The sequence below is a fragment of the Caenorhabditis elegans genome, chromosome V (assembly GCF_000002985.6).
Source record: "Caenorhabditis elegans chromosome V".
Taxonomy (NCBI): Eukaryota; Metazoa; Nematoda; class Chromadorea; order Rhabditida; family Rhabditidae; genus Caenorhabditis; species Caenorhabditis elegans.
The window spans coordinates 15,867,604-15,894,228 of record NC_003283.11 but is presented as its reverse complement, the minus strand read 5'-3'; the positions used below and the strand labels follow the sequence as shown (position 1 = coordinate 15,894,228).

The 26,625-nt window shown below is 34.5% G+C and overlaps 10 protein-coding genes, 1 non-coding gene and 1 pseudogene across 13 annotated transcripts; 6 read left to right on the top strand and 6 right to left on the bottom strand.

Moving 5' to 3' along the window:
- Positions 1 to 68: 68 nt before the first annotated feature.
- Positions 69 to 1,233, bottom strand: T06C12.11 (Serpentine receptor class r-10; the record flags this gene model as incomplete). The annotated part of the gene is made up of 5 exons (NM_074572.1): positions 69 to 302; positions 370 to 470; positions 508 to 791; positions 838 to 916; positions 966 to 1,233. 5 exons carry the CDS (start codon positions 1,231 to 1,233, stop codon positions 69 to 71), a joined length of 966 nt encoding a protein of 321 aa, NP_506973.1.
- A 475-nt stretch (positions 1,234 to 1,708) lies between these two features.
- On the bottom strand, positions 1,709 to 2,168 carry T06C12.12 (Movement protein; the record flags this gene model as incomplete). Its single annotated transcript, NM_074571.1, has 3 exons — positions 1,709 to 1,745; positions 1,792 to 2,032; positions 2,108 to 2,168. 3 exons carry the CDS (start codon positions 2,166 to 2,168, stop codon positions 1,709 to 1,711), a joined length of 339 nt encoding a protein of 112 aa, NP_506972.1.
- A 3,209-nt stretch (positions 2,169 to 5,377) lies between these two features.
- cgt-1 (Ceramide glucosyltransferase 1) lies at positions 5,378 to 7,510 on the top strand. Its single transcript, NM_074570.6, has 8 exons — positions 5,378 to 5,426; positions 5,479 to 5,710; positions 5,769 to 6,004; positions 6,051 to 6,271; positions 6,426 to 6,749; positions 6,797 to 6,928; positions 7,046 to 7,208; positions 7,306 to 7,510. Exons 1-8 carry the CDS (start codon positions 5,384 to 5,386, stop codon positions 7,353 to 7,355), a joined length of 1,401 nt encoding a protein of 466 aa, NP_506971.2. The 5' UTR covers positions 5,378 to 5,383; the 3' UTR covers positions 7,356 to 7,510.
- Positions 7,511 to 8,161: 651 nt separating this feature from the next.
- Positions 8,162 to 8,626, top strand: T06C12.9 (Plasma membrane proteolipid 3). Its single transcript, NM_074569.2, has 2 exons — positions 8,162 to 8,280; positions 8,403 to 8,626. The coding sequence occupies exons 1-2, from the start codon at positions 8,170 to 8,172 to the stop codon at positions 8,565 to 8,567; spliced, it is 276 nt and encodes a 91-aa protein (NP_506970.1). The 5' UTR covers positions 8,162 to 8,169; the 3' UTR covers positions 8,568 to 8,626.
- An 804-nt stretch (positions 8,627 to 9,430) lies between these two features.
- On the top strand, positions 9,431 to 12,297 carry oac-42 (the record flags this gene model as incomplete). Of its 2 annotated transcripts, NM_001276973.3 has the most annotated exons (11): positions 9,431 to 9,569; positions 9,651 to 9,915; positions 9,957 to 10,095; positions 10,139 to 10,225; positions 10,336 to 10,559; positions 10,607 to 10,772; positions 10,915 to 11,207; positions 11,255 to 11,381; positions 11,426 to 11,540; positions 11,598 to 11,806; positions 11,993 to 12,297. In NM_001276973.3, 10 exons carry the CDS (start codon positions 9,439 to 9,441, stop codon positions 11,641 to 11,643), a joined length of 1,593 nt encoding a protein of 530 aa, NP_001263902.1. The 2 variants fall into 2 exon arrangements, with proteins under 2 accessions (NP_001263902.1, NP_001263901.1); NM_001276972.3 differs by lacking the exons at positions 11,255 to 11,381; positions 11,426 to 11,540 and having other exon boundaries at positions 9,439 to 9,569; positions 11,678 to 11,806; positions 11,993 to 12,235.
- Positions 12,298 to 14,620: 2,323 nt separating this feature from the next.
- On the top strand, positions 14,621 to 17,497 carry nhr-84 (Nuclear Hormone Receptor family). The gene is made up of 7 exons (NM_074567.5): positions 14,621 to 14,819; positions 14,866 to 14,943; positions 14,993 to 15,051; positions 15,315 to 15,490; positions 15,845 to 16,260; positions 16,307 to 16,425; positions 17,133 to 17,497. The coding sequence occupies exons 1-7, from the start codon at positions 14,662 to 14,664 to the stop codon at positions 17,375 to 17,377; spliced, it is 1,251 nt and encodes a 416-aa protein (NP_506968.1). The 5' UTR covers positions 14,621 to 14,661; the 3' UTR covers positions 17,378 to 17,497.
- A 323-nt stretch (positions 17,498 to 17,820) lies between these two features.
- Positions 17,821 to 20,136, top strand: nhr-102 (Nuclear Hormone Receptor family). The gene is made up of 8 exons (NM_074566.7): positions 17,821 to 17,967; positions 18,311 to 18,391; positions 18,614 to 18,746; positions 18,793 to 19,122; positions 19,173 to 19,268; positions 19,340 to 19,431; positions 19,476 to 19,594; positions 19,768 to 20,136. Exons 1-8 carry the CDS (start codon positions 17,822 to 17,824, stop codon positions 20,013 to 20,015), a joined length of 1,245 nt encoding a protein of 414 aa, NP_506967.1. The 5' UTR covers position 17,821; the 3' UTR covers positions 20,016 to 20,136.
- Positions 20,137 to 20,302: 166 nt separating this feature from the next.
- On the top strand, positions 20,303 to 20,374 carry T06C12.16. The gene has a single exon (NR_003481.1). It is a non-coding gene; the product is annotated as a small nucleolar RNA T06C12.16 (small nucleolar RNA).
- An 84-nt stretch (positions 20,375 to 20,458) lies between these two features.
- On the bottom strand, positions 20,459 to 21,656 carry str-56 (Seven TM Receptor; the record flags this gene model as incomplete). The annotated part of the gene is made up of 3 exons (NM_074565.1): positions 20,459 to 20,562; positions 20,607 to 21,055; positions 21,169 to 21,656. The coding sequence occupies 3 exons, from the start codon at positions 21,654 to 21,656 to the stop codon at positions 20,459 to 20,461; spliced, it is 1,041 nt and encodes a 346-aa protein (NP_506966.1).
- Positions 21,657 to 21,830: 174 nt separating this feature from the next.
- str-57 (Seven TM Receptor) lies at positions 21,831 to 23,573 on the bottom strand. Its single transcript, NM_074564.2, has 3 exons — positions 22,572 to 23,573; positions 22,026 to 22,474; positions 21,831 to 21,981 (listed from the first exon to the last, which is right to left on the bottom strand). Exons 1-3 carry the CDS (start codon positions 23,057 to 23,059, stop codon positions 21,878 to 21,880), a joined length of 1,041 nt encoding a protein of 346 aa, NP_506965.1. The 5' UTR covers positions 23,060 to 23,573; the 3' UTR covers positions 21,831 to 21,877.
- Positions 23,574 to 23,592: 19 nt separating this feature from the next.
- fbxa-198 lies at positions 23,593 to 24,918 on the bottom strand (annotated as a pseudogene). The gene is made up of 4 exons: positions 24,722 to 24,918; positions 24,580 to 24,663; positions 23,879 to 24,528; positions 23,593 to 23,823 (listed from the first exon to the last, which is right to left on the bottom strand). Coding segments are annotated over exons 1-4 (1,162 nt in total).
- Positions 24,919 to 25,177: 259 nt separating this feature from the next.
- Positions 25,178 to 26,556, bottom strand: fbxa-197 (F-box domain-containing protein). The gene is made up of 3 exons (NM_074562.4): positions 26,337 to 26,556; positions 25,583 to 26,255; positions 25,178 to 25,538 (listed from the first exon to the last, which is right to left on the bottom strand). The coding sequence occupies exons 1-3, from the start codon at positions 26,531 to 26,533 to the stop codon at positions 25,290 to 25,292; spliced, it is 1,119 nt and encodes a 372-aa protein (NP_506963.1). The 5' UTR covers positions 26,534 to 26,556; the 3' UTR covers positions 25,178 to 25,289.
- Positions 26,557 to 26,625: the final 69 nt, after the last annotated feature.

Genomic DNA, 26,625 nt, shown 5'->3' with positions numbered 1-26,625 from the left:
TTAAATGCATTTTTATCAACTATTATATTAAATGAAGCATTTGTTAATGAAAATACATTTTTGTACCGTTAAATAATTGACGGCAACGCTGCAGAAGAAGTAATGATATTTGTCTGCTTGCACGGAAAAGTTGCTCTGCGGAACAAACTTATACAGAAAATGACAATTAAAGGTTCAAATGCAGGATAAATAGCTGTAGTGGCACCAGCCGAACTGACTAAAAGTTGCAGGTTCCATTCGAAAAGTGGCGCAAAGAACAGAAGTCCAACTGGGCCGTACATCAGGATTGAAGGTAGTAGGGTCTGAATTTTTTTAAATTTTTTCCAGATTTTTTTTTGGTTTCCAACACCCAGCAAGTCGAATACTCACCTTATTCAGAGCTACCGTCTGCCTGCTCATTGAAGCCTGCACTTCCATCATTTTCCTGAACGTCTTTATCCCACAAAAACTAACAACAAAACAGCAGATCCCTTACAAATACTGATTTCAATCACATTATTTTTTAACTTTCTACCATCAAGCCGACCATTCCAAGTGCCGCCAAACAGTCACGTAAACACCATGTAGTTTCGCCATTGTCATCCAATATCCAGTACTGAGCAGCGGCAAACATGATAACATCCGAATCTTCATCATAGTTTTCTTGAAGCGTTATTTTCAGAGCTTTTCTTTTTTCAGGAGTTATTTTCAAGCCAAAATAGCAAACAGAGAACCATGTTATAGAAATTGCGAAGGGGTACAAAAATAGCAATGCAAGTCGTTTTCCCTCAATCAAATGAAGATGCTTTTGTCTAAAATTTGTTAGTTCTATGGAAATTCAAAGTTTTCTAGACTCACTGGCAGATGACAATGTATCGGAACATATACTGTGTACAGAGAATGGAGATGCATAAACCGAACGATGCACCGAAAATGCCTGTTATATTCAACTGTATACATACTTCATGCAAATTGTTGTTACTTACAAATAAGCACATATCCGAACCCAGGCGTATACCGAAATGGTCCATGATTGACCACAACACACACTTGTTTTTCCATGAGAACCAACGGATGGGTGACAATATCCACGTAGTTGTAGACAACAGAATACAACGAAAATGACATCATAAGATAGCGAAAGGGACCAATCTGTTTTCCAGCTTTGGCCCAGAGAAGATAAAGTAGCACTAAATTGGTGAACTGAGAAAAGAAAAAGCCGAAATATTGAATGGTATGCACCAAGAGGTACATTTCTCTCAAAGTGGCAGTGATTGGAAAGAAAACGTGGGGGGAGGGAGGTGGAGGCGTTGTGTTTTCGAATTACTCGCCAAAATTCATAGCTCAACAAAATACAAAGTTCTGGTAGACAAGGAACAACTAACACTGAACCACAAAATTCGTTCGTATGTAGTAGTCATTTTAGAGAGATTTTGAGATTATTTCACAGTAGCTGTTTGTTCATGTCTACAATTTTCAAAATGGTTGACACGGGTTTCGCACTACAGACTGTAAATAGGTACCCATGTCTGAAATCTTAATGAGCACAGTCAGGTTTAGTACTGAAACTCTTGCGTACACTTTTTTTTCTTAGAACGCTCCACTAAGTTATTAAAACCATTTTTACTCCCAGTAAATATACATGCACCGTTTCAAGAGCTTGTAGAGATAGTTTATTCAAAAAAAATTTCAAAATAATAAACTATTTACAAAAAAATGAAATAATTTTTTAGACTCGCCGCATCCGCGATATCAATCGGTATCTTCTGAAAAATTGAAACGTGTGTCTTAAATTTAAAACAAAAAACTTACGAGTAGCAGATTAATACAATATGTATCAAAAAAAGATATATCACCAAGAAGAACCCGACAGTAGAAGGTGTTGCAAATGCGTCAAAACTTGTCGACATACTCCTTGAGCCGGGAATGAATTGAGCAGGAGGCTGAACTGCTTGTAACGGGCGGTACGGAGCAATTTGTTGTAGATACAATGAAGTATGATCGACTGATATTGTTTCAGGAAGAACTATCGACAATGAAGACGAGGTCACGGCTGAAAACAAATTCCATTTTTAACTTTTTCACAAGAGCTGCTTAATAGAAAAAGTGCACAGTTAAAAAGGCATACCTCTGGATAATGTAGAGTTATTGGCGCTAAGGTTAGTGATAATAGACGTTTCAGAATCCATGAAGAACCTGAGTTAATAAATTGAAGAAAATGAATTGAAAAAATATTTTTTTGGAGAGTCTCACTTTTATCAACGTTAGTTCAAAGCCTCCGTGTTTCTGTTATTTATTAAATTTTTGAATTTTAACTGGAGTCTATAAATTTCTTGTTTATTGTACTTAACTAAACATTTTAATATATTTATTTATTTATTTACGCTCTCCAGGAGACGTGCAAAAAAGGAAAAAAGAAAGTAACGATACATTTTGGTTGTTTTTTTTTTAAATTTAATTTTTATACTTATATTTAAACCAATTTTAAAAGATTACCTTTTTCAACAGAAAATACAAAAGAATTTATGAGAACTCTTCTGAGAACCACCGAAATGTGCTTTTTTTGACTCGCCCATTTTTTCCCGTTATATCTTCCAGCTTCGGGGTGCTCAACTGTTTTTGTTTCATTTTAAAACATGCTAAATACAATCAAAAAGTCATATTGTGACTCGTAGTTTGCCTGCCAAATTCGCTGTCCTTACGCTGCTCGAGTCATAAGCGAGTGTGCTCTCTCTCTCCCTTTCCCTTACTCACCTGTTTGTTTGCATCTCTGCGCCGCTAATATATATTCTTATTATGTCTGATACTACTATTTTGAATTGTTCCTCACTTGGTGTTTACCAGAAGATAGCTATCTTTATAAGTCTACTACTAGCGGCTCGTTAAACTATTTGATTTTTCTGCTCTTTTTTGTATACGGTGTGGTGAAGTGTATCTCGGCTCTAAACTCTTGTAATTTTAAAATCAAAATAAGCTAATAGTTTTTAAAAAGGTTATTAAAAAGTCGAAGTTTCGAAAACATTTTTATTTTTTGGAAAAACTTGAAAAATGGAATATGTCATTAAACAAAGTAAACTGAAAAGATTTTCACTGAAAACTTTAAATTTTTTTAATGAACAAATAGTGATGTCGTTTTACGCTTTAGTGTTTTTAACTGAAAATTTCAAACTTTACTTAATTTTTGTAAATTTTTGAATGCTGTTTTTACCCAAAATACTTTAACTGAAATACTTAAAATACATTTAATAACAAGTACAAAAAATACGGATTTTTTTCCAATTTTTTAACGAACTTTTTTGAAATAAAATGTTTTCGACTGAATTTTTCAAAGATCTCCAAGTGCACAAATTTCAGTTCGAGTTACACTTTGTCGCACTTTTAAATGTATTTGTTTGTTTTTCTGTTTTTTTTTTCATTTTACAATATTGATTTTTTGCTCATTAAATGTCAATAAATCACACACTGTTAATTGTTTTTGTTCACTAGTTTTCAAAAATCAAATACTACGTGTTCTGTGCGCCCCAAACAATCCGCCTTGAATATTCAATCATCAGTCATGTGAAAAATATTTACATATACTGATATTTTTGTTCTCGCAAATTCTATCTATCAAACCTACGAAAATCACTCGGTTGACTGACCAAATTTTAAAAGAAATTGATTTTATAATCAATATTTTTTGAAAATTTTGAAATAAAATCTTTGGAATAGGCTCCGCCCATATCTTGGCTTTCTCGTGAAGTTGCATTTAATTTTTCCAACTTCAAACTCAGAGCAACTTGCCGTCGTATTCCTTGAACCTGCCTAAATTTTTTTGTTTTTTCGTACTCTAGACGACTCCTCTCACGCCCTACAAACTGCGAATTTCATTGTAAATATTTGTTCTGTGAGAATAAATCGTCAAGAAAAAATCGAAAGTTTTTTGATGAAATGATAAGAGTCGTATTTTGCGAAATGTATGTAGATTAGAGGAAACTATTCATGATTCATTTTGATAAATTTTGAGCTTGTATTTCGTATTGTGAAATATTGTTCTATATGAATCTATTTTATTTTGTCTTTAATTTATTGAATTTTTTGTTTTTATTAATATCAAGTTTCAAAATGTTTCAGTTTTCTCTTTCAAATGCTGGAAATTATCAAATAAAACCAAAATCCATATGCCGCCCGTTTTTTCTTGTTTTCAAGAAAAAAACCTAGGTAACCTGCCTTCAGATTATGAGAAAAAATTTAATTAAAGCAAAATATATCGATTTGTGTGGCAATGTGTTTTTCAGAGTATTTTCAGAACCAAAAAATCACGTAACATTTAAATATTTCATCAGAAAAAAGAAGTTTTGACAAACTTTAAATTGTTACTTTAAATTTCAAAAAAAATTCAAATGTGTTTTTTCCAAATTTCAATTGAAAGATGGATCAGAAGTTTTGTCAAAATTTACTCAAAATAGGTATGAAAAACTCTATAAACCCCTCTTAAAATTTTTAGACTGTTCTAACTTTGGCAATTCGCCAAATTTCTTGGTCGACTTCCAAAATAATGTTGTAACTTAAGTATAACATTTTGAATTAGTTTGACAATTTTGCAGGCTTTTTTATCAGATTGTTTTTATTTTCTAACAAAAATCAATATCTGATTGTTTGTTATTACTTTACAATTTGAAAACAACTTCCTTCAGTCAGAGATATTTCGTGCAGAAGCTCTAAAATATCAAAAGCCAAATTTACCAATGAGTCATTGCCAATTTCGTCGCTTTTAACTAATATTTGAACAAGAGAATCATTGCAACCTAAAAGTTACGATCGTGACCGCCGGGCACAATGTGATTTGTGATTCTCGATGGTTCAGCTTTCCAACGTTTCATTTTTTAAATTTTATTTTGCATTGTGATAACTGAGCTACCAACTCCTAGTTTTGTTGTGATTTTTTTTTTAGCTTAATCTTTTCTTCTGAAATTATGTTAGCATGCACCTGCTTATCTTGTGAGCGTTAATAACATGATTATTTTCTTACCGTGAAGTTTGTAGTTTTAGTCAAGTTTGTATTCATAGTTTGTAGAGGTTTTGCCATTTTTGTTCGACCAAAGTTACGCCCTAGTTGAGTAGTTTTCTAATTGGTGATAACACAATAATGATAACTCCAGCAGAATTTTATGTTGAGCTGCATCAATGTATTTTAGACAAATACTATAAAGCAATAGTTATTAATAGCTTTACAATTTGCTTCCATATTTGAACTCCCCTGTAAATCAAAATTTCAAACCAATCAACGCTTAGTCACATATTTTTAACCATCAGCAACAGTATACTTTTATGCATAGCCTTTCTTATGTAACTTGTCTCGGCCTCGTTTCTGTTATTCAAAAAAAAAATGTTCATAAGATTAATTCCATAATTCCAGACAAAAATGGAGGCTGCCAACGAAGTGGTAAACTTGTTTGCTTCTCAAGGTAAATTATTATTCTACCAGAACCATAATGCTCAAGTCATTAAAAACTTCAGCTACCACTCCTTCATCACTAGATGCAGTAACCACGCTTGAAACAGTATCCACCCCAACATTCATTTTCCCAGAAGTCTCCGATTCTCAAATTCTTCAACTTATGCCTGCCACGTTGTATAGTGGGATGAACTGGTTAAGGGATCATCTTGATGGTTTTTCATTACTTGCTCTCTCTGGATGTATATTTGTATCAGTTTTATATCTTGTTCATATCATTGCGTTTTTTTATTCGTAAGTTTTTTTTTTCAAAATTGATTTTTGAATTTCAAAAAAAACTGAAATTATTCAGAATATACCGGTTGCACCATAAAGTTGAACCTGATCCAACACTGCCTGGAGTTTCAGTGATAAAACCAATTGTTGGAACTGACAAGAATCTCTATCAAAATTTGGAATCTTTCTTCACAAGTCAATACCATTCTTTCGAGCTTTTATTCTGCTTCCATTCGGAAGAAGATGAAGCAATTGAAGTTGTACGAAGTCTTATCAAAAAACATCCTAACATTGAAGCAAAGATTTTATTTGGTAATACGCTTCCCCAATTTGTTCTAGAACTTTGATTTGTTTTAAGAAGGCGAGCCGGTTGGCATGAACCCGAAAGTCAACAATATGATGCCGGCTTATCGAGCTGCACGTTACCCACTTGTCCTAATCAGTGATAGTGCGATTTTTATGAGACCCGATGGAATTCTCGATATGGCGACAACAATGATGAGTCACGAGAAGATGGCGTCAGTCACGCAAATTCCATACTGCAAGGATCGGCAAGGGTTTCATGCAGCGTTTGAACAGGTAATTTCAGAAATTTTAAGCAAAATAGGCATTCTGACCAATCAGCATCCAACCACGCCCACTTTCCAACCAATTAGCGACGTCCGGGGGTTCGGCCGTCGCTGGTTGGTTGAAAATCGGAAGGGCTAAACGCTAATTAGACAGAACTTTTCAGATATTCTTCGGTACCTCCCACGCCCGCCTCTACCTTGTCGGGAACTTTCTCGGCGTTGTATGTTCGTCGGGGATGTCATCAATGATGAAAAAGTCGGCTCTAGATGAGTGTGGTGGAATGGAAAAGTTTGGAGAATACCTGGCTGAAGACTATTTCTTCGCGAAAGCTCTCACCAGTCGTGGATGCAAAGCTGCAATCTCCACACATCCAGCTCTTCAGAACTCTGCGTCGGTTACCGTACTGTCATTTTTCAATCGGATCGGAAGATGGATCAAGCTTCGAATTGCAATGATGCCGCATCTTATGGTTGTTGAGCCATTGCAGGTTGGGATTATTTCAAGTGTTTTTGTACTAAAGTTAAAGTTTTGAAGGACTGCGTAACATCTGGCTTGATTATGGCGTTTGGTCTGAACTATTTGGGTGGATACAGCGTTTATAAGACATTTGGTTTGCACTTGTTTTATTGGATTGTGATGGACTTTTCACTGATGACTAGCATGCAGGTAATAGCCCGAAACTTTCAGGTTCCGCGCCAGAAAGGCTCGTCGTGAGGCCGGCTGCTGTCGGCTGAAGCACTGCTGCGTCGCTCAAAGTCCTACCCTCAGCTATTCTTATTTCAGAATGGAAAGTTCAACTTTACGCCATTCCTATTTGTGTTCATCTGGCTTTTCCGTGAGTTCACATCGCCGTTCATCTTTATCAAAGCAGTTCTTGCCCCAACCATTGTTTGGAGGAATAATAAATTCAAACTATCATGGGGCGGCCGAATTCGAACATCGAAAAGTAAGTTTGTGAAGTGTGCAGCCGACATCTTGCGGTCCGTTTTTTTTAATACATCAGCACATTGAATCTTCTATATTTAATCTAATTTTTTTTTCAGACTCACAAAAAGTACCAGAAGCAGTTTCATTATCGAAAGGAGCCGTTTAATATTCTTATAACCAATTCGTAGGCACGCATAGTTTGTAGAAAACAATCGTCTCCTGTGATATGATCTCTACTGTGAAATTTCAAGTTGTTCTGTTTTTTTTTCTTTCATTTTTTCTTAATCCTACTTTTTCAATAATAAACGTTCTTATTTGAATATTTTTTGGTCCAGGAATCGAAAGGAAAGTTTTTGAACTTTCAAATGAAATCTATGACATTTGGAAGAAAATCATTTGAGCAGGTACACTCGGAAAATGAATCTTTGCTGCAGAGGATAAATTTTAGCTGAAAAAAGTCTATCCGAAAGTTTGGAAACATCCGCAGTGTTTTTAGGAATGGGTCATTTTCAAAAAAATGTTTTTTTTGAAGCTTCAGATTTCTTCTCCAAAAATTGAAAGTTTCCACAAAGGTTCCAGTATGGCTCGCATAATGAATTTTCACAGGGCCCGACGTTTTTTTGGGATCCGGGCCACACTATACAGAAGGCCCAGCTCAGGCAGGCAGAGGTCGCCACTGTACCCTTTATTTAAGAAAATCTTGAAAAGTTAATAAAAATTGGAAACTAGTCAGCCAATCTTTACGATTGGTTCATGAACCTCCAATTACCTGATTCTTCATTATTCTCGAGACTAATCAAGTTATCAGTTTTGATAATCTTTTGTGATTTGTGTTTTTTGTAGTCTAATTTTTCAAAATTACCACTGGCCATTAGTTTTTTCTGATTAAAACTTTTCTGATCTGTGCTTTGCGGAGGAGGAATAATATAGTATTTAAACTGTTTTAGAAAAATTTTATATCTCTCCAGTCTAGTTTCAAAATGGAAATGTCTGATATTAACTGCGGACCGTCGGAAATTGAAGTAAGGAACCCGTATATTGAAACTGACAATGATCGACTTGTTATGGTTCTCCTAATGTTGGTTCTCCCGGTGAGTTCATTAGGAAACATCTCGTGTGCTCTAACAAATTTAAACAATGATAGTTTGAATGAGATCTGGTGAAAAACAAACCCATATTATGTCGGCTGCTCTTCTAATCTTTGAATTTTCAGCCAATGGCAGTGTACTTCAAAGGCCGTGGATGTACCAAGCATGTACTAATCAACATCTTTCTCTATATTCTTTTGGTTCTCCCAGCGTATAAGCATGCAACTTGGTTCTGTTTTGTGAAGGGACGAGAATGTGAAGCTGAGAATGGATTCGTGAGAGTTCGATGAGAAACTGAATTTTTACTTTGTATGTGTAAATTTGTGTACTTATTGACCTGCAAAATAAAATCAATAATCATAATTCGGTTTTTTATCAAGCTTATAGTCTTCAGCTAAAGTATTCCAAAAAGTATTCTGTACCAAAGAAAATTTCGATCTAGGCGGATAAAATCGCCGTCTTGAAATTTATAAAACTTGCTTTGTGCTTTGCTGGGTCTCTTTTTGTTGTGATGAGACTCTTCTCTAATGAAACCGAAATTCTTTTTTTTTTTTGTAAATGAGATTTTAATCTTTCTAACTCTGAAGGATCTCCTCGGCTTCAGCTTGAACTTTTTCCAATCAAAAAACCGTAGAAATTGGTAAAGGTATGAAAACTACAAAAACAGAATGTTTCCGGGAAAATATTTCAAAAATATAATAAGGATTTTGGGCGGATATTTTCACAATTTTGAACTTAAATTTTTGCATATTTTTTGTCATGATAATATTGGAAAATCATAAAAATTGTATACATTATAAGCAATGTAATATAATTTAAAAAATCACAAAAACATATTGGAAAAATAGCTTTGGGAAACGCTTACTATTAGCCTAGGTTGGCTGTTTTTGGTACTGTCAGAATATGACTCAGATTTAGCAATTTTTACAATAATTATTAAAAAAACGTTTCACCTAAGACTGGCGAGATCCGCTTAGATCAAAACGATTAGAATCTAGATTTTTTTCAAATATAATTTCGCTTCAAAAATGGTCAAGAAAAGGACCCACGCAGCCAGTTTTTTTCCTCACTGAGCGGCGATTTTATCTGCATAGATCAAATATTCCTTTGGTACATAATTATTCTGAAACTCATTTTCCCCATTTGAATCCCTTTCTAATAATGGAACATGAGAAACAGAAAGCTTCAAAGAGGCTTGACTTACAAGGAATTCGGGGTCTCGCCATTGCTGCAGTGCTTCTTTATCACTTTTATCCAAAACAATTTCCGTATGGATGTCTCGGAGTTGATCAGTTAGTTTTTTTTTCAATTTTCATTGTGAAATCGTTCTGAAAATTCAAAATATTTTAACCCATTTGACAGCTGTTTTTCAGGTTTTTTGTGCTGTCCGGCTTTTTAATGTGCTTGCTGCTGAAACGAGCTGAAAATGAGTCTCCGTACTCTTTGATAACTCTATTTTATTATCGAAGATTCAAACGGCTCCTGCCTCTCTACCTTTTAGTCATTCTTTTATCTTTATTGTTTTTCTACAATTTCTTCCCAATTACCACAACTGAAACAAATCGATCTTCCGCCGTTCGAGCATTGCTTTTTGTTTCAAATTGGCCGAACCCCGTGAAATTAGCTTATAATGCTATGGTAAAGCAATAACATTTTTTTTCCAAAATAGGAATTTTTAGAACGAGAGAACTGGAGATATATTTGCACACACATGGTCTTTGTCTGTTGAAATTCAATTTTATTTTCTCGTTCCAGTCATTTTCTTGATAGGAAAAGTGATGCCAACTAGATTTCAAATATTGTACTTTGCTATAATAGGTGGAAAATCTGGAAAATGGAAAAAAATATTGATAAATTTCAGGAACTATTTCGTATTCATACTTTTTAATTTCACCACGATTGATAGCGAAAAATTCGGTTTTTGCTAGGATCTGGCAATTTGTCGCAGGTTAGAAATTAGAATTTTGGCTTTTGGTTTATTCCAAAAATATAAGGGAATGTGTATTTTTTGTTCCGAATCTTTCAATCTTCGTGATTTTTTAATTATTTTTTATTCAGGAATGCTGGTATATCTTTGCACACTATTGAAAAATGATCATATGTCTTGTAAAAATAATCAGGAAGAATTTGAAAAGTTATTAGACACAAAAATGGTCGAAGAAAACAAAGCAGCCAAACCAAAACCTACTTCAACAACGATTTCAAAAATATTTTCCTATTTTTTCCTATTTTGCTTTCTCTACATAACATTTTTTGCTTGTCACTTGGGAAGTTGGGTTAAGGTTCGGTTAAATTCTGACATTTATTCGAATAATTCGAATAATTTCAGCCTATGATTACTGTGGTAACTGGATGCTTGATGATGGTTTCGGAAGACAATGAGTTTCTATCAAACAAATTTTTGGCATATCTGGGAGATATTTCATACTCTTTATACCTTATCCATTGGTCTATTGAGCAATACTGGTGGTTCACGACTCATGGGGATCCAAATTGTAAGCTTAGTTGGAAAACCTTGTAGATGTCGGGTTCTGAAAAATCGCGGTCTTTGTGAACTTAAGCCTCAAAAGTTGACAATATTAGTGTGAAAGTTTACAATGTTCGACAGAAAGCTGAATATTGACAACATTTTTTCAGATAAAATACAGGCAATCCTGGTTTCAATATGTCTTGCCATTATCGTATTTGAAACTTTTGAAAAATGGTATCTCAAAATAAGTTCTACGAGCCTTGGAATTCTGATTTTGGCTCTCTTTGTGCTCAACGTATTGTTAATTGAAAAAGATCAAGTATTTGAATTAATAGGCGGAGATAGCTATGATGCTCAGCAAGCCAACTATAAATGGAATACTCACACAGTTCAAAACCTATACTCACCTACTTGCAACTATGAATCCAAAGATTCTCCGTTTGGGTGGTGTCGCCATACGGTAACATTTGCGATTTACAACAACAATAAAACATTTTTGAAACTTAGGGTCTGAACAAAACTGGCAAGTATAAAATAGCTATAATCGGAAATAGTTTTGCGGCAAATAATGCCAATTTGTTTTTTGAGGAATGTAGTCACAAAGCTAACATTATTTTGCAAGGAGCATCGGGTGGTAGGCATGTTCCATGAAAATTAGTTAACTCAAAATGTTTCCAGCTTGTGAGCCTTTGTACCAGTTTTTTCACAAAGGTGAGACGTATAAAACAGATTTGAAAGATTTTGAGCAACGAATAGAAAATGAGAAGCCAGATTTTTTATTTGTGATTACAAAGTGGGTTTAACTAGTTAGAGGTAAACTTTTATAAATTAATTTTTTGTTGAATTATAGAGTTATCGTTACAAACGACGAATTACCAAAAAATGTTACGTTTTGATAAAGATCCCATTTATCAAGTGATGAAACTCCAGATGCAGAAGTTCGTTAATAATGTCAAGCACAAGATGTTCATTCTCAATGCACTCCCAGAGATCAATAGGTCGATTGTGATGAAGATAGCACCCATGTTGAAAAATGGAACGGATCCCGTGGTTATTGATGTAAGAACTAGCGGCCTACATTTCACGGGGTTTTCCATGCATTAGTCGGCAAGTTGTTGAATTTCTGTCGCACATCGCGACATTATTGGCATCTACTAGGTTTCTGCTGCGCCCACAGTTTTCTTTAACAAACCCGGAAGATGTCGGGTCCGGCAAAAATAATCCGTTAAAAGAAAAAAATTCCAGAAGATGCTCATAAACGCAACAAGTAACAGTTTGTCACGGAAAAGATATGCTCAACTTGAGAAAGACTGTGGTGGTAAATGCGAGCTGGTGGATTACAAGTCCGTATTTTACAACATCTCTACTGGAACTTATCGATTTTTCGACACAAATGGGTTCTCATATTTATCGGTGTTCTCTCAATTGACACCACTTGGTCTAGACCGGGTCAGACATATTTGGACGGGAATTTGCAACAGTTTGTAAAAAGCTATAATTTTTAATTGTAGTTGTTTCTTGATTGGATTCTCATAAAAACTTTCGAACTACTGAATTTCAAAAGATTTTTAAAAAAGTTTTTCAAAAAATTTATTTGGGTTTTTTTATATTAAAAAAAAAAGAAAATTGTTCAGAATTGTTTGTGATCTAATAAATACTTGTTTCTTTCAATTTTTAATAAAAGTTATTAGTAAGCACATTTTTCAAATAAAAAAGTTTCGCGGTAAAATATTCACAGAAACATACTTACCATAAAAATTCTCTCTCGAGTATTTTTCAGTTTCCATACTCACCCAACAAACAGAAAACAAAGCTCTGACCAACGAAACACTTGGCTCTAGCCTCTCATTCTAATTTTTCGTACAGCAAAGTGCAAAATATAACCTGTGAGTACGCACAATTACCATGGAAACAAGGGATAAACCAGATCACCAGAAAATAAATGTGGTGTGTCTCACATTTATTCGTACTTATTTTAAATCTTGTCTTGCTTGCTGATTAAAAAGGAATCTTTTTAAAAAAGATTTCATACCTTTACTAGATCGGGAAATTTGAGACACATTTTGAATATGGCATAATTCAGACACTAAATAAAAATAAGTTATGTCTGAAAAAATAATTAAACTGCTATTAGTCTTCCTACCTACGTACCTACCTCGCCTGCCTGCCTTACCTACCACTATGCCTATTTCTTGTGTAGTTTTATTAACTATAAGAAATTTTTCTAAAACTATACTACTTATTGAATTGAAAAGTAATAATATAATTTCTCGTAATTACGCCTACAGAATACGAAAATAAATTATTAATATGTAAAGTTTGTTTGTTCCGAGATAAAGTTCATCGAAACAGAATATTCCAAATCTCTCCGTCTCTTTACCACGGGAGTTCCAGTTTCGCACCTCCGCCTGCGCCTCTTCACGTTGCCTAATCGCTGTCTCTTTACAAACAATTTCTTCTACTCTCGTTACCCAATACATTCTGCACTTTATATTTGCCATCGACTCTTGTTCTATTCTATGACTGTCTACTTCTAGTATAGAACGATTTCGTAACATTTTACAATATGATTTCATCTCCTCTTTTTGATCTTTTTTCTGTGTTTAACCATATTTTCTAGGAAAACCAACAGGTTCACAATTTGATAACAATTACTGATATTAGCGCAGAAAATTTAGAAAATAAGATTCAGACAGCTATAGATTTTTAAAGATCATATGATGCAATAGAGAGCCCAGAGATGCAGAGAAAATTGTTTTGTCATCATTTTTCGATTGTTAGTACATGTTACCATGGAAGTTGGCAAAAACAGGAGGAGAAGTGGCGGGGAGCTTCTGCTTATCAAAGAAATCCGCTTTTTAAATGTAGAAAAAATGAGCCGGTTTTTAAAAAAATTTTCCGAATATCAAAAAAGAAATTGAAAAATCGAAAAAATTGAGTATATATTCTAATAGTAAGTATATTTTTCGATTTTTATTTTTTCGAAAATAAAATGATACTTTCTCGTTTTTTTCATTGAAATTACTTGTCCCTTTTCGTCATTTTTCTTAAATTTTTACCAATAAAATCAAAAATTAACAAATTTAGCAAATCAACTTTTGATATTTTAATTTCTGTTTTTTACCCGAAAAAAAAAATATTTTAAAAATTCAGTAAAATCTTGAACTTCAATCTCTTTCATTATACTTCGTCTTATTCTTTGTTGAACCTCCTGCGTCTCTAATCTCTTTCACCATCTCTTATCTTTTTGTCAGTGTGTGGTTGTGTCTGCTCGTGGTTTATGTTCTACACTGACGATTTTTTTTCCTTTTCCGGAATTTTCTTTTAAAAAATTTGAGCTTTTTGGTATTGAATTTCATTTGAGATTTTTGAAATTTAAAATTTTTTCTCCCTTTTTTTTAGTCATAGCAGTTAGTTTTTCCCCAATATTTTTAAGAACAAACATATTTCCAGTTTTGGAATATTCTGGAACTTTTACAGAAACAATTTTCAATTGTATAGTTAAAAACAATATTCTGAAACATATCTTTGCCATTAGAAATTTTCTGACAAAAAATTTTTCGGGCAATTTTCTCAACAAAAAAAAAGAAAATATTTTATAATTTTGAAGTAATTTTTTAAATCCTTTTTTAATCCGTGCTACACTTTTACAGTTCGCAAAGCTTCCAATTTACAAAAAAAAGCAATTTTTTTCAAAACTTTACCCTTGATCTGTATATATTTTCTCAACTTATTTTTAAATTCTAAACACCTTTCTTAAACTTTTTTTGCCTACCTGTGTGCCTACGAGGCGGGCAAAATTCGCCTTCCTGGGCATGCAGGTAGGAATTTTTCTCCAACTTATGTATATTCCAATCTCATCGTTTTTTTTCCAGTTACCTCTCTATCTCAACTTGCTCGAAATCTGATCTACCATGTCCACAGACACTTGCTCCTCCTCTTCCGCATCTTCTCCATCAACTTCAGATCCTCCGTCGCCTCCGATTGCAGCAAAATGTCGAGTCTGTGCGATGCCATCGCGTGGAAATCACTTTGGTGTTCTATCATGCCGAGCTTGTGCAGCGTTCTTCAGGTACTTAGAATTTAGGAAAAATCTTAAATTTTAAAAATAATTTCAGACGTTCATTTGTTCACAAAAAGGAGTATAAATGTCGGCAGAGGAATGTGGGAAAATGTGATGTCAGTGGGAATGATAGGTACGGATTTGTTGTAAAAATTGGAAAAAGAATTGGAAAAACTTTCTAGATATCAGTGCAGAGCTTGTCGATTGAAGAAGTGCAAAGAACTGGGAATGACGCCAGAAAGTGAGTTTTTAATGATATTTTATTTGCGAAAAAGTGATTTTTTCTTAGAATTTTTCGAGCCACTTTTTCTGTAGAGGCTCATTGACTTTTTTAAAGTTTGAAGATTTTTAAAATGTTACACTGATTTTTTTGGTTGATTTTTCGGGCACAAGGCACAAACGAAAGGTTTCAAAGAACCTTTGACCGGTTAAAAAATTACCACATCAAATATTAAAAACAAATTTAGCCTAGACCGGATGCACCCGAAAAAATTCAATTTTCAGACGTTCAAATGGATCGGAATTCCGAGTCATTCGACGATGACATGACTCCAGATGGATCTTTCAGTTTGGCTCTGGAGCCTGTTCAACATTCGACGTTGTATCAAAGTCTGAAAAATCCAAAAATATTAATCGACGTGACACCGACATTGAACAGACTGAAGACGGTGTTAGCAGGGGTAAGTTTTTTTTTTCTTGAGTTAAATTTACTCGCCAAATCGAAATCTCCACTATCGAAAACCAAACTATTCCCTATTCGGGGGGGGGGGGGGCGAACTTACCCACATATACCACTTTTCAACACGACAGTAGTCTGTTTTATCCACTAGGCCACCAGTGCAAGCCACCTCAGGAAACGGGGGCCCGCGGTGTCCTCATGGCCTAGTGGATAAGAGGGAAGACTGACGTTCTGAATCTGGATACGAAGGGGGGGGGGGCAAGTTCGGCCCCCTGCTTTAGTAATTTGGTTTTTCATAGTGGATAATTTGAATTTTTCTGTTTGGAATTGAAAAAGTCGAGCTGAATTATTTCAGTTCATGCCTCCTCTAATCAACGATGACTATTTCAAAATGAACACACTGGAACGCATGAAATTCGCCCTCTGGAATTACAGATCCGAGAGGAAATTTGGAGATTTAAAGTTCGAGAAGCATATTATCGTAGAGATTCCCAATAAAAAATGGGAAAATGATTTAATACGAATCGCCAATTGGCTCCTCCATTCTGAACATTTCCGAATGCTTCCACTTGAGGAGAAAATGATGATTTTCAAGAAAATCTGGGCTCGATGGAGGAAGTTTGAGAAATGGCTGATATCAGTTGACACATTTGGTCACAAAGTTTATAAGGAGAACGTGATTGTATGCACAAATTATAACGCGGCGAATCTCAACAAGGTGCATATTGATTATTCAAATATTACTGATCGATCGAATGAGGAAATGTCACAGTAAGCTTCTGAAAATCTCAAGGTAGATTTGAAAGCTGATTTTCAGATTATTTGGGAGACAGCTATGGAGAATGCAAAAAGAAGTTGCAAAGCCATTGGCTGAGCTCACTCCGTCAACAATTGAGATGACATATATGTTATGTCAGCTGGTATGGAATAGTTTAGGTGAGTATACGCTTAAATTAATAAATTTAAAAAATTTTTGAACGAGTAGTTGTCACTGAACAGATCAATATATTTTGGCTGAAGATTGAAATTTCAAAGTTTCAAAACATTTTGGCAAAAGTGCAACATTTATTTTTTTTTGTTGCATATGTGCAGGAATTTTGATCGCTAATGTTTTAATAATTTTGGCGGTAAATTCAAATTCAAATTATTTAACATTGTGGATGTAATTTTCATCCTTAATTTTTTAAAAATATTTTTTGCGGGAATTTCAATTTTAATTATTATAAAAAAAATTTGGCGAGAAACTCACATTTTCCATTGTGAAGATATTTTAATGGAAAGTTTAGATGTTAATTTCTTTGAAACATTTTGTCGGAAATCCATTTTTTTTCAATAATTTTGGTCTGAAATTCAATTTTAATTTTCAATTTTCAAAAAACAAGTTTTCAATAAATTCCATTTTGACTTAAAAAACAAATGTTTGCAAGAAATTTGAATCAGAGTTTTTGTTTTGGGGCGAAATTCAAATTGTTCCTTTCTCAATTAAAGTGGGAATTTCAATTTTAAAATTTCAAGCTTTCTTGGACAAATATTCGAATTTTTTTTTTTGAAAAGTGCTGGCGGGAAATTCGAAAATTTCCCTGCTCACCAAACTTGACCAACAAAATTCAACTTCTAAATTTTCAATAAAATCACATTTTCAGACGTCGAACTCAACAACTACTCAGCGGACATCGGTGACAAATTTCTCGCAGAAATCTCTGAAAACCTACACGAATACTACATGCATCAGAATGTTCAAAACTACGCATGGCGCCTGCAAAAGCTCATGAAAATTGTGAACAACGTCAAAGAGATCGAACGAGAGCGTGAGGAGATGATGAAGCTCGCCGAGTTGTTTGATGTCTTCAAGATTAGGCTTTCCGATAAGGATCTCTTTATTTGTTAGTGTACTCATAGTTTTAATAGGATACTCAGAAAGAAATCATATATTTTTTGTTTTTTTTAGAAGACTTTTTTACCTCAACATGTACATATTTAATTTAATAAACGTTTTGCACAATCCGCTCTAAAATATTTTTCTGTGGAATTTAATATATGTGGTGTGTTCAGGTCAACTTCCTCGAGCTAAATATTTTTTTCTGTCCTATGTTTTCTATCTTATCATCAGGTAAAAATAAAAAGACCTATGACGTCTGTAGATCATCTGTGACGTAGCCGATTTTTCGTATTTCAAAAAGAGAATCCAATTCGGTGAACTACTGATTGATTCGAGTCGTGATTTGAGATGATCTGATTTTTTTTTCTCCATTTTCTTCATTTCTTTTCCCCCATCCACCACGCGAACTTACGCAGTTCACACGACTAGACTGACGTTAAAATGATTTGCAGAATGTCCTCAACACCATCCACATCGGACACCTCATCCGAAACATCTACATCGCCGGCGTCCACTGCAATATGTAAAGTATGCGGGCTCTGTGCTCACGGGCTTCATTTTGGAGTGCTCGCCTGTAGAGCATGTGCGGCGTTTTTCAGGTGAGCGAGGAGTTTTTTCAAAAAAATAGACATTTAAAAAATACTACATAGTTTAACAAAAACTAATAAAGCAGGAGCGGCAGGCATTTTGTCTAATTACACTCAAATAAGATTAGAGTACCGTATTTCTTCTATTAATATGGCCTCCCTATTAGACTTGCACTCCCTATTAGTATTGCACCTTGAACACCCTCCGAAAATTAGTATTGCACTCCCTAATAGTCTTGCACTCCCTATTAGTATTGCAAGCGGGAAGGTCATCGAAAAATAGTATTGCAACCATATTAATAGAAGAAATACGGTATTCAGTTTTCATTCAATTAGTTGGTTTCCTAATTTTCAGAAGAACAGTTGTTATGGAACGTCAAAAGAAATACAAATGCCGAGGTGGAGAAGATAATTGTGCAGTCAGCAGTACAGATAGGTATGCTTTTTAGAAAAAAAAATCACTTGAGAATTCTTTGAAATTTGAATTTTCGCTCAATCGATTAACTTTTTTATAAATCTTGTTTAATGTAAAAACATATAGAAATTTATCAAAAAATGAGGAAAGGATCACAAATGCAATCAAACCATAAAGAAAAAATCGTTTACCCGCGAAATTCAAATTAATTCACGCATTAATTTCTCTAAAATTTGTTTCCAGATACCAATGCCGATTATGTCGATTTAACAAATGCGTTGAGCTCGGTATGACACCGGAAAATGTCCAATGGAATCGAGATTCAATCCCAACAAGCAGAAAACGAAAAGATGATGGGCCGATTGTTCCGGCCAATGTGAGTTTTGTACCCATCTAGAAAATCTCACATTTTCTCCTTTCAGGATCTTAAAGCCATGGCGTACCCAGACGGCTCACTTTTCGGAAAACCTCGAACTATAATGGATATATCTACACTTTCCGCGAAAATCAAAAACATACTCAACGAGGATAAGGGCGGAATCGATCCGGCGACAAAGAAAATGAATACTCTAGAAATTGCCGATTATGCTCTAAGAAAATGGAGAAATCTACAGAGATCGGAGGAAAAAATGGAGAAACTTGACAAGCTTCCAGTTCGTCAAATGTTCGCGATTTTCGAGAAACAGATGATTGTGGTGGCAGAGTGGTTGGTTCAGAATCCAGATTTTCGATTGCTAAGTTTGGAAGAGAGAGTTAGTTTTTTTTTTTCCTGTCTTTGATTCGGCATAACAACACTTTTCAGTATATCTATTTCAAAGCAATGTGGAACATGTGGCGGCGATTCGAACGATTCGAAATGTCCGTGAAAATGTTTGGCAATGATGTCGTTGAGATCAGGGTGCGTTTTTTGTTTTTTGTTTATTATTTCCGGCTGACATTAAAATTGAAATCATCATCAATTTTATTCAGAAATTCGCGATCTCAAACGACCAAATCCTCACGAAAGAGTTTACAATAGATTTTTCGGAGATTACGGATGTGCCAAACACTACTGTACAAGAGTGAGCAATAAATTTTAGTTAGTTTCTTTCAATTTAATTTTCAGAATGTTTCGGCATTCAATGTCAAAAATGCATCATCAAGTCGCAAAGCCGTTGCTTGAACTCAGACCGTCATCTATTGAAACGGCGTACATGCTCACTCAGATGAGCTGGCAAGTTGCAGGTAAGAAAATATTTCAAAAAGGTTACCTGGCACTTTTGATCGAACAAGGACTAAGATAAAAGCTGTCAAAATTAAAAAAAAAAAGACTTAACATAAGGCTACGCTCAAGCCTAAGCCTAAACCTACATATAAGCCTAATAGTGAGCCGTCAACATTTAAATTCAACTTTTTAGGTAAGAAAATGCAAGGAAAAGTCGTCGAAATCGGTGAACGAGTTTGTGATGAGCTGGCAAATAATCTTCACAGCTACTATCTGAAAGAAGAAATGCGATCGAATTATGCAGGTCGCCTGGTTCGCCTGATGAGCGTTGTTAATTCTGTTAAAAAGATTCACATGGAAAGAAGTATGACTATGGAGTTGGCCAGAATTTTTGAAGTTTTTAAGGTCGACTTTTCTGAACCGGACATTTTTGATTGTTAGTTTTGTTCTAGTCTTTTGTACTCTTTCTAGTTGTACTTATTGTTAAAATTAAGCTAAAATGCAAAATTTCACTTAAAATTGTACTTATTAATACGGCTGAAAATGAATAAATGATGTATTTAGTACTGCTAAAGCTTTATTGAAAATTGAGAAAGCGGAGAAATGGGTCTCCTCTCATTGCTGGCTGCCTCGGTTTCATATACCCCCGCTCCCTCACTCTCTGGCTATGCACGCGTGGCCTAGTGGTGTGTAGTTTCGGGCGACGCCCGGCATGCCACGGGTTCGATGTGCGCGATGAACTCTTTACCATCTTTCGGGGCATAACACTCTTGATGATAACATACCCATTTGCTGAGCGCTTTTTTGCAAATTTTCTTTCAATTTCAAAGATAAATCACTTTTATTATTGCTGCCATGAATAAAATGAAGATTAGGATATATTTTTACGTGTCTGAAACAATTTCAGTATTTATGCATCGAATTGGATGAATTGAAATCTTGTTGCCAAATTCTCGAGGACTCTTGTTGGTCTTGCAGAATAATTTACCTAAATTCTTCTTTTTTTGAATTTCATCCTAACTGTTAACTCACTTCTGACATAATTTCGGTATTCGGAAACTATCAATATAAATGCGATGCTATCAAAAATTGGATAAATTCCGATTAAAGTATACAGCCATCCAGTTTTCCAGTTGATCTCCATATCAATATAAGGTGACAATAGAGTTGTCAGAAAGAAAGGAGCAGATGGCAAAACCAAAAATAATGTCGGACCAACGGTTTGAGCAACAAGTGCTCGAAATATTTGGGATTGAATTTTCACCTGACACGGCGAGAAAGTTCCCAGTTTTTCTTTGATTTTGAAGTGCAATTTGACACCGAAAAATATGACAATGAAATATTGAAAACAAAGAACAATTCCTGCTGCTATAATAAGGGAAAGAATCTCCCATTGTATAACATTGCTTTCACTATAAAGAGCCAAGGTATATCGAGCAATTGCCGAAATTTCAAGATCATAGTTTTCTCGTATAACTTTTCTGAAAATTAAAAAAAAATTAAATGCAACAGTTTTTGGTTTATCGAACAACGATACTATTCTAGGCAACCACTTTTGATAATTTTTAGGTACTCTTCATTTTAAGTTGTTTACCTCAAATAATCATCAGAAGTATCAGTTGGTTTTAGCAGCTGATAAAATGCAATATTAAACCCTGCAGCTGGTATCAATAAATAAGAAATCCAGAGTACTGTCCCAAAACCGTCGAAATATCTGACTTTTGCGGAATGAAAGAGACATATGTAGCGATATAAAAATTGAATTCCTATGAATGAGATTATCAGGAGATAAAAAGTCATCCAAACCGAAATAGCAATCTCTAGAAAGCTCTTCGAAGAAATCCAATCATTAATACTAAACAAAATTAATGCTCTGTTGTAATTGTGAGCAAAGGGTCTTGCGATAAATTCTGAAAGTGAGAATAAAAATCCCAGTGCTGAAAACATCACGACCATTCTTCTATAGGCTCCTTGGATCTGTTTGCTATGGAATAAACTGATGTAGATTAAAGTGAAATTCGATATTGAACAGATTAGCAAACTTGTGCTTGTGAAAAAAATTGTGTGCTGGTGGTTGAACATTTTCTACTATGTATGAAAAAAAAGAGCAACAAATATGGTATTGTTGTGGCTGAAGTCGTGAAGATGTTTTTTATGACGTCTTATTTTTGCAATGCGTGTCTTAATTGGCATCTCATTATGATTCAGCGCCACCAAAAAAACCAAAGGCTGTGAAAACAATGAACATCGTTAGAATTGCAATTAAAAATTTATTAATTTTTCATCCTATGTATAATATTTTATTACGTCTCTGAAACAGTTGCAGTATTTATAAATTGAACTGCGCGAATTGAAATCCTGCTGCCAAACTCTCGAGGATACTTGTTAGTCTTGCAGAATAATTTACCTAAATTATTTTATCATAGAATTTTGCCGTTGCTATTTTCTCACTTCTAACATATTTTCGGTACTCGGAAACAATTAATATGAATGCGATACTATCAAATATTGGATAGAGTCCAATAAAAGAATATAGCCATCCAGTTTGCCAGTTAATCTCCATGTCAATATAAGGTGATAATAGAGTTGCCAGAAAGAACGGAGCAGATGGCAAAACCAGGAATAAGGTGGGACCAACGGTTTGAGTAACGAGAGCTTTGAATATTTGCGATTGGAATTTCACCTGGCACGCAGAGAATTGCCTCAGCTTCTCCTTCATTCTCAGGTGCAATTTGACCCCGAAAAATATTACAATAAAATATTGAATAATCATAATAGTTCCTGCTGCTATGAAAAGGGATAGAGTTTTCCATTGTAGCGTATTGGTATCACTATAAGGAATTAAGATGTATCGGGCAACTGTAGAAATTTCAAGATCATAGTTTTCTCGAATAATGTTTCTGAAAAGTTAATCTATTAATATTTAGTTAGTGAGCCATCGGTAAAAAAGGAAGCCTACGTAGGCCTAAAGGCGTTTTCAAACCACAACATACCTACCTCAGGTACTCATCGGAATCATCATTTGGTCTCAGAAGTTGATAAAATGCGACACAGTAGCATATCGCAGGAATCATTAAATAAGAAATCCAAAGTACTTTGCCAGATCCGTCGAAATACCTTATTTTTGTAGAATGGAAGAGACATAGGTACCGATATACAAATTGAATTCCTATGAATGAAATTATCAGAAGATAAAATGTCATCCAAATGGGAATCGCAATTTCTAGAAAGTTGTTTGAAGGAATCCAATCATTAATACTAAATAAAATTAATGCTCTGTTATAATTGTGAGAAAAAGGCCTTGCGATAAATTCTGAAACGGAGAACAAGAATCCCAACGTTGAAAACATCACGACCATTATTTTATAGGTTCCTTGAATCTGTTTGCTATGGAATAAACTGATGTAGATCAGAATGAAATTTGCAATAAAACAGATTAACAAACTAGTGCTTGTGACGAAAATTGTATGCTTGTGGTTAAGCATTATCTTCTATGAGAAAAGAAAACAAAATGATTATTGTGTGTTTTGTGAGTGTTCATTAGAAATATTTTTCTTGGCGAGAACACTAGCCGAAAAAACATGTGTCTTCTTTTTATGACGCCTGAATTTTTGGCGTCTCGTAATGACTAAGGATATGCAAATTAATAACATATTTAGAATCAAGACACAAAGAACATTTTTTAGATTTTGATTACAATTTTGTTTAAATTGGAAGAAATAGTTGCGAAATTCGATAAACTATTTTGCTCGTCAACTTAAATGTTCAGTCCGCAAACTGAAGAATTCGAAAACTACCGTACACCGATATAAAATTTTCGAAAATGTTGGCTTGCTTTTTTTGTTTGAAATAACAAAATAAAGCAACAAAACGTTGAAATTTTAATTCAGAAGCGTTCAAATTCGAAGAATTAATGAATTATTTAGCTTGAGCTGAAACAAAAAATCAAATCCCCTCATTCATTTCTAAGAAAAAAACATAATCCTGTAATGCACTTTTTATTAAATTAAACTAAACATTAAAAGTTGAAACCCGGTTTCAAGTCAGATTTACTAATGAATAACATATTTTCGCGAATGGTGACGTGAAATACTCTCTTGTCATGTGTTGTATAGCTAGTTTCGCGGTCTTCATATTCAGAATCTTCATCATATGCATCGTCGAACAAAAATGTTCCGTCCTCTCTATCGTGATCCATATACTTCGCAGCGATTCGAGCTTCCTTGAAATCGGGAGAATTTTCAATCATCTGAAAACGAAAAAGTTTACAAAATTCTAACAATTATTTTCAAAATCTTACTTACATCTCGTAATTTAATTGCATCTCCTGAACCGAATCTCAATAATTTGACGTCAAAACTATCGAAATTCAAAAAGTGATCAATCTCCATGAAACTCCTTAGCCATCTTCCATTGATTCATTCTGACGAGCTGCTTGTATCCAAAATGTGTAGGTTGAAATCCCGCTTCGAAAATTATTTTTTGCAGATTCTTAGCCGGGAAGATTGAAAGCAGAGAAGCGAATTCCGGAAACGATAGATTCGTCGATTTTATAGTTTTTGTCATCAAGCTCTTTGTGGAGTTTAGAATTTTCGTGATATCCTTGATGCGATTCTCGCGGAATCCATTGCCTTCTTCTTCTGATTCAAAAACTGTGAAACTAAAAGTTTTCAATTGAACCGTTCGATTTTCCATCAATAACTTGAGATCATTGTTGCACAACTCTACATAATTCTCTCCTCCGACAAATTTTTCCTTTCTTTCGTCTTCTCCATTTTGATAAGTAATCCTACAACTGTAACTATCCCGTGCGTAAGTGATTTTATGACGCCAATTTGAGACAACTTCACAACATTCTTCATCTTCCTGATACATCACAGAAAGATCTTCAATTCTAACATCGCTCTTCTGTGCAATTTTTCGAAATTTTCGCGATACCTTCATCAGGGCCAATCTGAAATTTTTTAGCTTGATATTCTAGTTTTATATAAATAAAAATTCCTACGTGTCGATGGAATCCACGTAGCCTACAATTTTTTGAATCACATTGATGGGCATGTCCGACATGGGAGAGGGAGCTGGGTCGAAGCTGAAATTCTTATTCATTATTTTTCAGTTATAATCATTTTTTTGAATAAAAATAATACCTTCTATCATAATGCAAATCGTGATTTCCGTGGTAAAATCTCCAATACCAAAAATCGAATTCATAAAATGTCATGACGTCTTTCCCCACTTTTCTACAGAAATTTTTGTACGATTCTTGAATCGGCTTCTTGTCGAGAGCTTCGTAGAGAATACATGCTCGAATAATGAGCTGATTTTCGCGTAGAGAGGTGGACATTTCAATTTATCGCCGGGAAACTGCTAAATCAAGATTTTGAATAAAAATAACTACATGGTTTGGAGGAAAAACGAAATTTAGCTCCTATTGACTTAATTTTAAGAAATTGGAACTGAATTTTAACGGAACATCAAAGTAAAAAACGTTTTATAAAAATTTAAAAAATCTGTAAGAAACTTTGCTCGTCAAATTAAAGGCCCGGTCCGCAAACACTTCACGTCCTTTCCAGACTACCGTACCCGCATTTTTTCGTTTAGAGAACAATCTTTTCACAAATATTATTGAATAAAATTCGAAAACAACAACAATTATAACTAGGAAAAACAACAAAAATTATAACTAGAAAAACAACAAAAATTAAATTAAACGAACTAGAAATCGGTAAAGTCATACTTTGGGTTCCAGTCGGATTTTTTAATATAAAGACTAGAGCGATAAAATCTGATATAGAAGAGTCGTTCATCAGATGTCGTATAACGAATATTGTATACTCCAAAAACTGGATCATCATCCGAGTCACTGTCACTATCGTCGGGCAAAAAGATTGAATTCTCTCTGATAGCGTCCATGTCCTTCGCAAAGATCTGAGCGCTCTTGAAATTGGGGGATCTTTCAATCATCTGGAAAAGTGCATATAATTGTGGTATATAAACTATACTCACACATTTCGAAGTTTGACGGCATCATTTCTGGTGAACCTCGAAATTTGAACACAAAAACTATCGAAATTCAGAAAATTCTCGAACGGAATATCCAATTCTCCAATTGAATGATTAAATTCCCTAGCCATTTTCCATTGATCCATTGTAACGAGATGCTTATATCCGAATTCATCAGGTCCAGTGTCTCCATCATAATTAATTTTTTGCAAATGTTCAGCAGGGAAGATTGATAATAGCGAAGCAAACTCCGAGTAAGAGAGCAGCATTGTTTCTACAGCGTTTGCCGTCAAACTCTTCGCCGATTTCAGAATATTCTCGAGATCCTCTATACATTTCTCATGTAAACCTTCTTTAACACCAGCAATTGTGAAATGGAAAGTCTTTAATTGAACTCGACGATTTTTCATGATCAATTCGAGATCTCTTCTGTGTAATTCCATGTAATCTTCGCCAGCAAGAAATTTCGGTGGCTTTTGGTGCGATTCATCGAATCTATTGACATATTCGACCATACATTCACCATTTTCCGGCCAATAATTGATCTGGTGGCGGGTATCAAAAACTAGTTCCGAATACTCCTCATATCCATCTTGCTGCACCGAAAGCCGTTTCATTACAACTTTGCAGCTCTGAGTTACGACTCGAAAATTTCGTGAAACTTTCATTAGAGCTAATCTGAAAAATTTCTCATTTAACATCAGTACTGAAAAAATTAATTTTTAACATTTTTAAACAAACGTTTGAAATGAATATTACCTTCTATCATAATGCAAATCGTGATTTCCTTCACGAAATCGATAAAACCAAAAATCGAAATCATAATGTGTCATAGCATCCTTTCCAACTTTTCTGCAGAAGTTCTTGTAGGACTCAAAGATTGGTTTATCGTCGAGAGCTTCGTAGAGTACGCATGCTCTGATAATGAGCTCATTTTCGCGTAGTGCGGCGGACATTTCAATTTATTACCTGAAATTTGCAGTGAAATAGTGTTGTGAATGAGATTAACTGCGCAGAGAGAATCAAAAATAAGCGCAGATTTTTTAAA